This window comes from Pseudochaenichthys georgianus, chromosome 23 (assembly GCF_902827115.2).
Source record: "Pseudochaenichthys georgianus chromosome 23, fPseGeo1.2, whole genome shotgun sequence".
Taxonomy (NCBI): domain Eukaryota; kingdom Metazoa; phylum Chordata; class Actinopteri; order Perciformes; family Channichthyidae; genus Pseudochaenichthys; species Pseudochaenichthys georgianus.
The window spans coordinates 12346447-12358757 of record NC_047525.1 but is presented as its reverse complement, the minus strand read 5'-3'; the positions used below and the strand labels follow the sequence as shown (position 1 = coordinate 12358757).

Here is a 12311-nt window from a genome sequence, read left to right as displayed (position 1 = left end):
ACTGCAATTTATAGAAACATCGCAATGCTGTAATCTACTACATTTATTTGTATCTTTAGTTAAAAAGACAAGAGTTTACATTTGCATTAAAAACGCAAGAGTTTATACAATATAATATCATACTAGCCAACAGACTATAGAAACCCAACAAAGTCCTTTAATCAACTAGCCAATTGAGAGATAACTAATTGGCATCCACAAACATTAAAGTTATTTTCAAATGTATTTGAATATTTTGAGTTATTTAGTTGTGTTTTTTTAAATCGTTTCTGTCTTGGCTGCTTTTACGTTTAATACTTTCCTACATTTTGCTGACTGCACTTATTTACTTTTACCCAAGTACTTACTTGTAACAGAATACTTTTACAGTATGGCATTAGTACTGGATCTGAATACTACCCTCAAACACATTACCTGCTTCAGTCTCCGACTCTGAATCTTCGTCGTCCTCTTCCTCACTGGAGCAGCTCGATTCGTCCTTCTTCCCCTCCTCTACTTCATCCACCTTCTCCGGCTCTAAGGTCTCAATGCGTAGGGCGCTCTTTTCTGGCTCCAGAAGCAGCGTCTCTTTGCTGCAACAAATACATTTAACACCGTCAGTACAGAACTACAGCATCAGTGTGGGACATTATTCAGTAACAGGGAGAAAACAAGACGTAGATAGAGAATGTAGTATTTAGTTATGCCTCGTATTTAGTTATATTTATGTAATCCTCACACTAAGTAAGTCAGTAGTTTCAATTTATCACCATAAATCTTTAAACACATACCTCTTGATTGGTTTCAGTGATTGGTTGTTATCCCCCGTGGTTGGCATTTCAATCAGAGGAGATTTCTTAACGTCTTTTTTGTCACCGATCAGCTGGAATATAAAAATAAAAAAAGGATATACAACAGGAGATAAGACAGGAAAGCATACAATATTAGACACCAAAACAATCTTGTAAAAAATAACATGTATATTTGATTAGATTACAATAATGACTTACCAGATTCTGTTTCTTTTGTAGTTCTTCTAAGTGTCCCACAACATCTTCGTCTGCTACATCGAAAGCAGTCTGACCCTGAGGGAAAGAAATAAAATGTATCTAAAATCTGGATTGCACATCTCTTAATGACAGGACTCATGACTGTTCCATTTGCTCACCATTTTGTTAATGAGGTCCATGTCACAGAGACTCTCCACCAGTATCCGACATGCTTCCTCTTTGCCCCAGTGTGCTGATGCATGGAGAGGAGTCCAGCCATCAAAGTCCTTAATATTTACATCATACCCGGTTTGGATTAAAAGCCTGCACGATGAAGGAGAGACAAAAACAAGTTTATTAGAATTTGAAAATCTGGTTCTCTGCTCTCTGTAAAATAATATGTAAAAAAAGGTGCTGATAAAGTCCAGGATTTTAGAAGTACGTCAGCATTGTAACCCTGGGTCAGATTTATGAGATACCAAAACACATAATCTGATAATCTTAAATCATCCCTAAACTGGAAAAGAATGAGGTTGGCAAAATGTGTTATGATGGGGGAAACATTTAGATCGCTGTCTTGTGTATATTTGAGTCATCGGAGATCTTAAGAGCTTTCTATGGCAGTATGAAGTGTGCTGGCTAGGTTCCCAGACCAGATGGACAGGTGGCTGCAGTTCCTTTCCTCGAGCAGCGGAGCTTATTAACAACCCACTGAGACAAATCACTAACAAGATGCATAGACCAAGATATGTCTGGCATTAACGAAGGAAACACACGACACAAGGCCTTAACATAGATAGCAATTATATAGTGAGACTTACAGTTAGGGCTTTGTGTAACAGAAGAGTTGGTTGTTATATTTTTCTTCTACCTGTGAAATCAAAAGCTTACTTTAAAACCTCGACGTATCCTTTCGCAGCAGCAACGTGGAGCGCCGTTCCTCCGGACTTGGTGTGCCGGCTGTCTTGGATCTGGCCGCTGTTGAGCCACTGCCGGGCGTCCCTCAGCATGATCCGCTCCTCCTCTTTCCGGGCTGCTTCGATATCCACCCCTGATGTGAGAGAGAGAGTGCGAGTGAGAGTGAGAGAGAGAGAGACGGTCAACGAGGCATTCGAGGATTACCTGCTACTCATGAACAAGCTGTGACTCCTAGATCAGACAATGGAGGAACGTGTACATGCCACACTCAAGGTATTGGTCAAGGAAAATGTTCGTTTTACATCTAGATTAAAATGTGAGTGTTTTGGATACATTATTTTAGATTTTCAATAATGATCACAGTTGAGAGATAACCTAAATAGTTCAATGCAAAGCCATGAGTTAAATATTTGCTTGGTTTTCAAGAGCAAGTTATTCATCTTTTTTGAGGATCTACCTAGTAGACGGATAGGATAGGATAGGAAAAACACCACCATGTTATTGTTTATGGAAGTCTGTTGAAAGACATGTAGTCTTTGGCTACAATATACAAAAATAATTTCTTAAATGCATAGAAAGGAGGAAAGATTCATTCATAGAATCAAGCAAATACCCTAGCAAAACAAAAGTTTAATATATTAAGTCATGTGTCAGTTTGACCTAAACAATGCAGCATTTAAAGATAAAATGCCAGCAAAGAAAAAAAGTAAGCAATTAGCTAGTCTTTAACTTACATATAGTTGTTTTCCCATTAATTGTTATCCAACTATATTATAACTACTCCCTTTTAGTAACACTTAAAGAGCCTTGTAGTTGATTCTCAGCCAAATGAAAATAGCAAATGTTGAAATAATTTTCCATGGCAACAAGGTTTACCTTTCCCATGTGTTTTCAACGACTGAAACATTTATGAACTGCTCTCCAGGTTTTCCAGGACACATGGGAACCATGATACCGCAATTATGACAGTCTTTTACACAAGATTCAACCCGTGAACCCCAGTGCTTCCATTAATGTTATCCATTTCATTTAAGGCTCAACAGAGGAAACACAGACATGATATTATTCTGGCATCCTTTCTAAACACTAGAGGGTGTTGTAAAGCACTTTAGCAAACGGTTATGTGCCAATATTCTGTCAATTTGTCGAAGAAATAGTGGCTGCAAAACGCAGGCCTCAGCCGTTTAAGTGGGTCAATATGTCTAAGCCATAAGCTGCGTGCAGTACAGCAGTGAAAACAGGCCGGTATTGTCCTGTTGATACCTGGCTGGAACACGAGACGCTCTGAAATGTACTGCTGCGTGAGTGTTAACTGTGTTGAACTACATAAACAGTGATCCAAGAAGAGCTCTGGGGTCGGAGCCAGAACTTCAGCTGATTGTATAGGTTTTTTATTCTACTCCCGAGGATACATCATCGCTCATTTCCTGACACTCAAGAAAGCTTAAAGATTGCTTCAAGCTCTTAAACCAATGAAAGAGGACATCTGTGTCTGCGAGTTCTGCTTAAGAAAAGGCCAGGAAGAGGAAAGGTCTTCCTCTACTCAGGGGTTTGGCCATTGCTAGCTGGAGATGAGCACAAGAAGGTCTGTTAAGCACGAAGAGGGAACTTGAGCCATAACAAAGACACTAAGACACCTGCTAGAAGCTTTTTGTTCTTTCAATCTTTTGACAATTGGCCTCAAAATCAGTGACAATCCACTTTACAGCACACTGGCTTAAACTGAACAAAGCACTGGGATTATTTGACTTGTTTAAACTGGTGGACATGTTTCTCATTAGTGGGCTGAAGTCTAAAAAAGTGAAAACGAATGGGAAGAAGATGACTCAGTGTCTGAGTTTATGTTTGACTGGTTTCCAAGTTTCATTCTTCACATTTCAAACCCAGCTTGAACCATTGCCTCAACATGGGTGGCTGATCAGAGTAGCTGTAATTTAGTAATCCACGTCATAAAATGTAAACATTCCTTTATTTAAAAAAAAAAGGGTATACAAATCTGAATCATAAATCAAACTTTTACAAAACTGCAGCTTCGTTAGGTGTAGTAGGGCAGTGGTTTCAAAATGCATCATTTTAAATGTTGGATTAAGAACATACGTTGCCAGGAATATAAAGTGTAATTCTTAAATTACCGGCATTAAAGGTGGGACACCACAGAAATGCTATAATTCAAACTGAGTTGGGATGTATTTTCTTACAAATAGGAGGAAGTACAGCGCATAAATGCTATGTGGTGAAATTAACCTTAAACCTCCTTATGGCAGTTCAGTTAATGTAGGCAATGGGAGACGTCCAGGTAGAGATCCGTCCCGTGATCTCTTGGGAAGTAGCCTACACTGAGTCTATAAAAAGCCGGGGGCCTAATGGTCTCTAAGTAGGACTACAGAACAAGAGCCGAGTGTAGGAGTTGGCAGCGGTTCAAAGATGAGATTTACAAGAGAACAGCACATCTCCTACACGAGAAGATAGGGAGAAAATGCAATAGACCTAAAAAGGACCTTCCTCCTCCTTCACCTCAATATACCTACAGTATTTCTGGAGAAATATATGTACAGAAATCTAGCCTGAAGCATTACAAGGATTCTCAGAGGTATTGTTTTTTTGAAAAAAGGGCAAAACAACTATTTTTGAGATAAGGTAAATAATGTCAGTAACACAAGTCAACCCTGTGTCCTCTCGCTACAAGCCATAGTGTGATGTGGAAACATGTATGAGATTTAGGGCTGCACGATATATCGTGTCGTGACGATAATCGCGATATGCGCGATATTCACATCGCAGGACGTGCACATTTTTTAGGACTTGTGATATTAAAGGTAGGGTATGTAAGTTTGAGAAACCGGCTCCAGATCGCTAGAATTTGAAAATACACGACCGGAGAAAATCTGCCCCTTCCTCACAGAGCCCCTCCTCCAACACACACGAACGCGCACATGACCAATGAGGGCACAAAATAAGCCGGGCCTGCTAAAATGATTGGTCGTGCTTTTTACAGTACTACGGCTTCCACAGATGACTTTTTTGTATGGATTTTTTGTCAAAGCACTTAAGATATTCATTGCTATCGGGATGTTGAGAGCATTCCATGGAATATAACAAGTGTATCTCAAGCCGGTTTCTCAAACTTACATACCCTACCTTTAAGTAGGCAAATAAACTCAAACACGTCATGTTACAATTATTGTTGCTGCTTGCTACAAAAGGAAAACTTGCGCGGCTCTCATGTCAGGGGTACTTGAGTGAGTGACATGCAGGCTCCGCATGCACAGCAAACCACCAATCACAATCAAATCTCCAAAGCAAACTTAAAAAGGTAAAAACACTGAATAAAGTAGTTTCATGTGTTTCTCCAGGGCAGTTTGGCGCTGCTAACCGAGCTAGCTCAGCTTGTTGCTCTGATAACTTAAGATCCAGACGTCCGTGACTAAAATCCTTCATGCGGTTAAATATGGTTACAAAAATACCAATTGTATAGCATTAAAGTTCAAGAAAGGATGGTTTGCGAAAAAAAACGGTCTATTCTTCCATTCCTGTATGTTCTCATATCGCAATATATATCGCAGGGGGGGGGGGAAATCGAAATGTCATTTTTTTCCGATATCGTGCAGCCCTAATGAGATTGTCCACCTTCAGCCCATTACAAGGACATTCAGCAGCTCTCATTAAGCAGCTAAACGGGAGGGGAGGGGGAGGCTGGGTGGCTGTCCAGTCAATTGACCCAATCAGGGTCAAGGAGAGGATCTAGAGGTTGTCCCAGCCAAGGAGAAACCATGGCCACTTACTAATAAGTTTAACCCCATGACTTGTATGTCTTTGAGAGGAGAAAATCACATTACAATCATACAGGAGCGTTACACAACAGCCGGTTGCATAATGCTGCCTGCTTCCTCGAACACAGAGGCCTGAGCTGCGGTTTGTCTGCAGCTGCCCTGAGGCCAGGATTATTGCAAATTCACTCTTCACTGAAGTTGTGTCTTCGAAAGCAGTGTTACGCAAGCCTGCATTGAAGAATAAAGAAAGCTCAAACTTGAATACATAATGAAAAGGTATTCAGTAGTTTGGCTTTGATGAGTGTATGAACAATGAAAATGAAGTATGGTTTTGGGTCTGTCAGTGATCTTATAGGAGGCAGCGCAGCACATCACTCAGGGATCTCAAATGAAGGCTGACAACTGCCGCTGGCCAAGATACTTGAGGTTCGCTTGATTGCATGTCTCACCGCCGTTATACAACACAGACCAGGAGCGTAATATGCAAACAGCACCGTGGGTGTAATTATCACTGTATGCCGTGTGCTTTTAAACACTCGACTTAAAGAACTCTGAGGAGACTGACAGTTACAGGGAGAATGTGTATTTAAGGGTTGCTACAGATACTAGAAAGTAAACATTAGAGCACAATACACTTGAAAAAGTATGATTGCAGAGGAGGCATTATGGTGTATATTACATAATGAAATGTGCTTATACACATTTCTAATGGGGCTCTCATGATAGGAAACCTGTGCACAGTTGCGTTGCACACCTTCCATCAATAACCATGTATATAAATGTAGTAAGGTTGCTCAGATCAGTATTTCTGGGACGATTCCAACAATTGCTGGTGTGTGTGTCTCTTGGAGAATTGAGTTTTGAAAACATTTAAAATGTAGGATTCAGGAGTCATCTGATAGGCTCTCCTGATGCGCCTTTTTGAAGATCGGTGATCAAACTATTGAGAACAAAAATCTTCAAAAAACGACTGCTAGCAGATCAGAGCACTCGTAAAATGTAGCATACAATATGGTAATGTAAAGCTATCTTTATAAAAAAGGCAAATAGTGAGCTGAGGTGCACCCCTGTGGCCAGTTGACACGTGTGTGCGTGGCCCTTAACCATAAGGGAGGGCCTTCATTATCTTAAGAATGCCCCATCCCAGAATAGAAAAACTTGACTTATCAGTTTTGAGTGCTCACAGCTGGATCACTATTCTATATTATGTAAGAATTATTCCAGCGAGCAAGTGCAAAACAGCAGGTGACTGACACTCGATGGAAACTCTGTGGACAACATTCTCGTACATAACAAAACAATAACTGTTCTCAACCGGCAAACAGGCGGGTACATTTATTTTAACAGCTTGCATAACCAACAACACAGCTACAAAATAAAATAAAATATTGTTTATAGTTTAAATTAAAATGTGGAAGACACTGAGTATTGGACTTCAGGTGAAAATATCCAAACCCAAGTAGTTATATAAGATACGGTTTAATACCAAGGTGTTCACTCACTTTTTTTGATACTTTGAGTTGGGAGAGAAAGGAGACCCATCAGTCAAACATAGACCAGACAGCAGAGTTGAAGATGTCTTTAATACTGTACCTTGTTTGTTGATCTCATTCTTAAGGAGCTCCTCCATCGCCTCCTCTTCTGCGATGTCCAGCGGAGTCTCACCCTCACTGTTCACAACTCCTACACTGGCACCCTGGGCGATGAGATACCTACAAAAACCACACACACATTTTACATAGGACCCTGCATGATATGTATATAGACATCCTTATAACACTTTCCAAAGTGGTGTTTTTCCTGAAAGAGGTAGTCTGGTCGATTTTTCTACTGAAAAGTTTGAGGTAAAACTGTAGCCTCTGTCTGGGTGAAAAGGAAGTAGGTAGAGTCAACTGTCACTTCCTCTGATGAGGAAACAGTTGAAGGACAGGAGCTGTTTAATGTTACTTTTGGTTCAGTGCCAACATTAGTTGACCACACATTACAGTCTGCATCTCTTTTGCGTGTCACAAATTCCCAACAACATTGAAAAAAAATTCTGTGGGGGATGAAAGAAAAGGCCGCAAGCTTTTGCTCGTGTGTAGCACAGGGTAAATAAATAACCAAAGCACATCTTCAAATATGTGTTTGCAAATGGCTCACATGTTGGTATTTAAGTTGCAGAGGGTCTTCCTAAGGCTGTGCAAACAGAGTGAGCATGCCACACCTAAACAATAAATAAAAAGAGGAGAATGAATAAGGAGTGGCACAAATCCCGATAGGTGTGTGGCTGTTTGTTAAAAAAAACTACCATCTAGTAAGTCATAACTGCTACTACATGCAATGGAAGCATTCATTCCCATTTTAGTGCTGAATTTTAAGACTCAGGATCAACTAGGTGGTCTCCTAACAAATTACGAGGTGCTAAGTGGAGTTCACCCAAGCGAAAAGTGTACCCCAATTACATGAACGGGCAATTTGTGGAAATGTTATTGGTGATGTAGTTTAAACATCATAAGTCTTTGTCTGCATAATTTTTTTAAAGACCTGGAGTTGAACCCTAAAACCCGTAACGGAAGCAGACAATCAAAATAAGCACCAAACACAGCATTCAATGGCAAGTCAACAACTATTTTTTTCCAAAACTTGGCGTCTTCTATGCGTTTTGGCCTTTGGTACACACCCACATGGCATTTTTAGGTCACTGAAAACCCACCTTTTGCATGTCTCTGTGGTGTGAGAGTGTGAGAACCTGCTCATTGGCCTTTCAAGCAATATCATTATCATTTTTTAAGTTGCAAAAACAGTTTGAAAGAATACAAACATATGTGTGTGGACCATGCCTTACTGATTTAACGCTTTATATTTGTGTCCTCCCCCCAGCAGAGATTTAAGGCCTTTTCACCCATTCAACATCTTGACTTCAGCTGCTTCCAATTAAGCTGTGGTGAGACTCGGGTCCTTCTCATTAGGCCGACACCACTTGAGATGGGCTCAGAGCTTACGACTCCCCCCCCCCCCCCCCCCTAAATGGCAACCAACTGACGCAGTTACGCTACAAAGTTTTATATCTTCTTAATTGGACTTTCAATTCTGCCTATATAACAGCAGTACTTGATGGTTTGGGGTGTGGAGTCTGACTGTGGGCTCCTTAACCTGTGGTGACACTGGGAGCTTAGAGATAGAGTCCTGCTGGGATTAAAATGTGTCTACTGAGAGCGCACCACCCACACAAGCAGCAGAGTTTCTCTCCATGACATGATATCTCCATTAGTCACCAGTTTCAGGCCAAACACTTGCCCTTTCGTTCATTATGCGACAACAAAAAACTTCTTGTTTTCTGTAAAACTAGCCCAGTGCCTATGCAGAGTTCATGAGGCCTACTGGACACAGAGATTCAGAGAATTTCACTCGAAAGAATCTCTAAATGGGTGTGTATATTCCTACATTCAGTCTCTTTGGGAGACATCAATAGGAAGGCTACATCTTCATGTTCCTGTAATGTAACACAGAAGTAAAGCAGGTCACAGCACACTCCCTATGTGCTGAACAATGAGTACAACTGAGCTCTTCAGCCTGTTTAAATATACTCCGATAACATCTCTGTGTTCTGTGCCCTGAGCGCAGAGTTCTTACCTGAAAAGGACTAGGGGCAAGAGAATACTACAGTGAAACTCTAGAGCTTGATTCCAGATATAGCCGCCTGATCTCTCCATATTTGATTACATCACTAACTATATCTGAGCTATCAGATGGGCCGCTGCTGCAGTCAAAATGTGACAAGAACTGTGTGCTACGGAGAACAATTGCTTATGTTGGTTGATTCTGCCATGCGAGCTCAAATGATCCTGACTGATACAAATGCTGAATATGCGCACACATTTAATTGAGGTAAAAACAAGATTATATTAAAGGGTTTGACATTGCAAGACTAGGCCATTCTTAGTAGACAATCTGTTGCCAGAGACAGGACAGAGGTCACTAATGGGGGTCTTAGAGAGGTGACAGGAGAGTGTAGACCTCAGCTGGAGCCTAGCAGTGCCGGCCATTGTGTCACTTTGTGCACTGCAATCCAAATAAATTGTATAGTAGCAGCTGGACCTCTGAAAGCAACAATGAAGAGTGCTACAGTTACAAAAAAAAAGGATGTAAGGGTTAGCTAACTGAAACCAAACATGATGAAACAGATACTACTGCTGCTTCTTAGCAACGGAATAAACTGGCCTCTTGATACTCACTCTGCTATGTCCAGGTATCCACAGGAGGCTGCAGCGTGGAGGGGGATCCAGCCCTCATTGTCGGGCTGGTTGATGGCAGCTCCGTTCTCCACCAGGAAAGTAACCATGTCAACATTGTCATCTATGCATGCCTGAGAAAGAAAAGAAAAAAAGAAAAAGGTGAGTAAGGTACTGCCCTTGTTGTGTGTGTGTGCAAATACATGAGCTTATGTCAGTAGGATGGTTACAATCAGCTTGCATTGAAAAAGCATTGCTATGAGCGTTCAGAACTGTTGGGCTATTTCTGCAGACGGAGCTTGAAATACCACATATCGTAGTACTGCTGATGGATGGAGGCGTTGTGTCTATTTACTGCTGCTTCATACAAAAAGTAAATATTTAAAAAATGTTCAAAGACTGCGTTTGCTTATCACTCATTGAACTGCACATTAAAAACACATTTCTTTCGTGTGATAATATCTATGTTTAAGCAAAAGTAAAACATTCTTTGCCAGCAAATGTTGCCCCCCAAATGAGCTCCTCTCCATTATTCCTTCCTTTATTAGAATATGCGTCTTTTTTTTTGTTCTAGGGACAGCCTTCAGAATGTACACCAGTCTTTTGGATAAAGACATGAGGGCGTGAAAGAGGACATTTGGAGCACCTCAAGGAAAATCTGAATAAAAGTAAAACCATTAGAGCTCTACATTGAAAAAAGGTTCACTACATTTTTCGCAGAGGGCATGTCAGATTACATACATACAGGGGGGGGGGGGGGGGGGGGATCTCATTTTGGATTCGGTGACATATAAAGAGGGAGATGCTGTGACTCTACCTACATAATGAAACAAAACAGCCTAGGTTTGAAAGGCAAACAATGATTTAAAAAGTTCTAATCTGCACCAAGCAAGTTTTGTACAGTCATTGTTTGTATAACACTTGCTGCTGTTAAATACCATCAAACTATGTGCAATACATACATCATCATATACATATATGCAGGGTTTCCCACACAAACTATACTTGGGCGGGCCGCACAGGTATATTAACGGCCGCCCAAGTATATTTCGCGACCCATTAGGTATTTTTAAAATGTTGTTATCATTATTATTTTTATTTTTCGTTTGCAACCACGATGTCATCGATTAACTTGTGGACAATGATCCCTCGCTCTACTCCTCCTGTACCCAGTCCCAGACTGGCCATCGGGAGGACCGGGGGGTTTCACGATGGCTTGGCCTGTTAAGTGGCCTACTGGCCTGAGGATTTTTTGATTTCTCTTTAATGTATTGTGAACGCAACGCTGCGCAAATGTGGGCCTGCCTCACACAGGGTTACTGGCTGTTTACATGATGTGGCCTGCCAACATGGCCACTGTCATACAGATCATAAATCAAAGCCCTTGATTGGTCTCTGTGTGTCATTCAAGCTCGGGATAACCTCAGCTCAGGTGAGGTAATGGACTCTCTGTGTTTAGATAGTTAACTTAGTCAAAGTTCTCAGAGGGTCTCAAACGGTTTGGTCACCATTTATGTAAACACATATTTCCATTTGAGAGGGTAGTGATTAGTAAAATATGCATGAATAAAATAAAGTTAACTAGGTGAAAAAAGGTAAGATACACTTTTAAAACTTGTTGAGAGCTAAAACTAGTCTTTGCTGCTGCCTCAAAGAGGAGCAGGGGGGAGAAGAGCGAGACAGGAGAGGCTGATTCAGGAGTACAGACACACTCACAACTATAAATAAATAAACAAGTTTCAATGTTTTTTGTATTGGATATGGTATGTTATTGGTTATGGCCATAATTTTATGATTATTGAAATGTATACAGTTCTGTTTCATATAGGTGGTCCCATAGATCTAGTCTCTTTATTTTCCCCTCAAAATGCACCAGATTGATGCATTTAAAAATAAATCTTACCGGACCCCCTTGGAGGATTTGAGATCCACCCCCACTTAAAATCACATGGATAGGTTCCTAAATACATTTACAATTAGTTTAAAATAGTAACCCATGTCCATATGTTTATTTGTGGGTAGTAGATTTAAACTATAGGGCTATCACTATGGGCCCTGCCTGTACCCGTGTGCTCTCCCATTGCGTGAAGGGTCTGCTAACAAGCGACCGACAGAAAGGTTTATGTTGTTGCACGATACCTCAAATCCCCCCCACCCCAATTATATTTCAGATCTGTGGGAAACACTGATATGCCATTAATAACTGTAATATATACCTGGCTGCTAAATCCTAAGAACTGTTACAGGATTTGTATTTTGAAAAGGTTTTTTTTTATATATCATAACTTAGCACTTTTCTTTTAACATATGTAACATATGTGGCTCTTTCCTGCTGTAACGATGCAAATGTCCCCTCTGTGGGACTAATAAAGGTATTCTGATTGTTATATCTATAGGTTTCTGCATAATGAATGAAAAAACAATGTGTAAAGCCAAGCAAA

At 40.6% G+C, this 12311-nt stretch overlaps 1 protein-coding gene across 5 annotated transcripts in view; it reads right to left on the bottom strand.

The window, feature by feature from the left end:
- Positions 1–12311, bottom strand: part of ppp1r12a (protein phosphatase 1, regulatory subunit 12A) — a 55655-nt gene that overhangs the window by 22203 nt on the left and 21141 nt on the right. For all 5 annotated transcript variants that reach the window (XM_034112423.2, XM_034112421.2, XM_034112425.2 and 2 more), the window contains exons 2-8: positions 9874–10004; positions 7250–7368; positions 1860–2019; positions 1148–1292; positions 990–1064; positions 771–862; positions 415–572 (exon numbers count right to left, since the gene is read on the bottom strand). In XM_034112423.2, coding sequence (XP_033968314.1) covers positions 415–572; positions 771–862; positions 990–1064; positions 1148–1292; positions 1860–2019; positions 7250–7368; positions 9874–10004 — 880 coding nt within the window. The remainder of the gene's footprint in view (positions 1–414; positions 573–770; positions 863–989; positions 1065–1147; positions 1293–1859; positions 2020–7249; positions 7369–9873; positions 10005–12311) is intronic.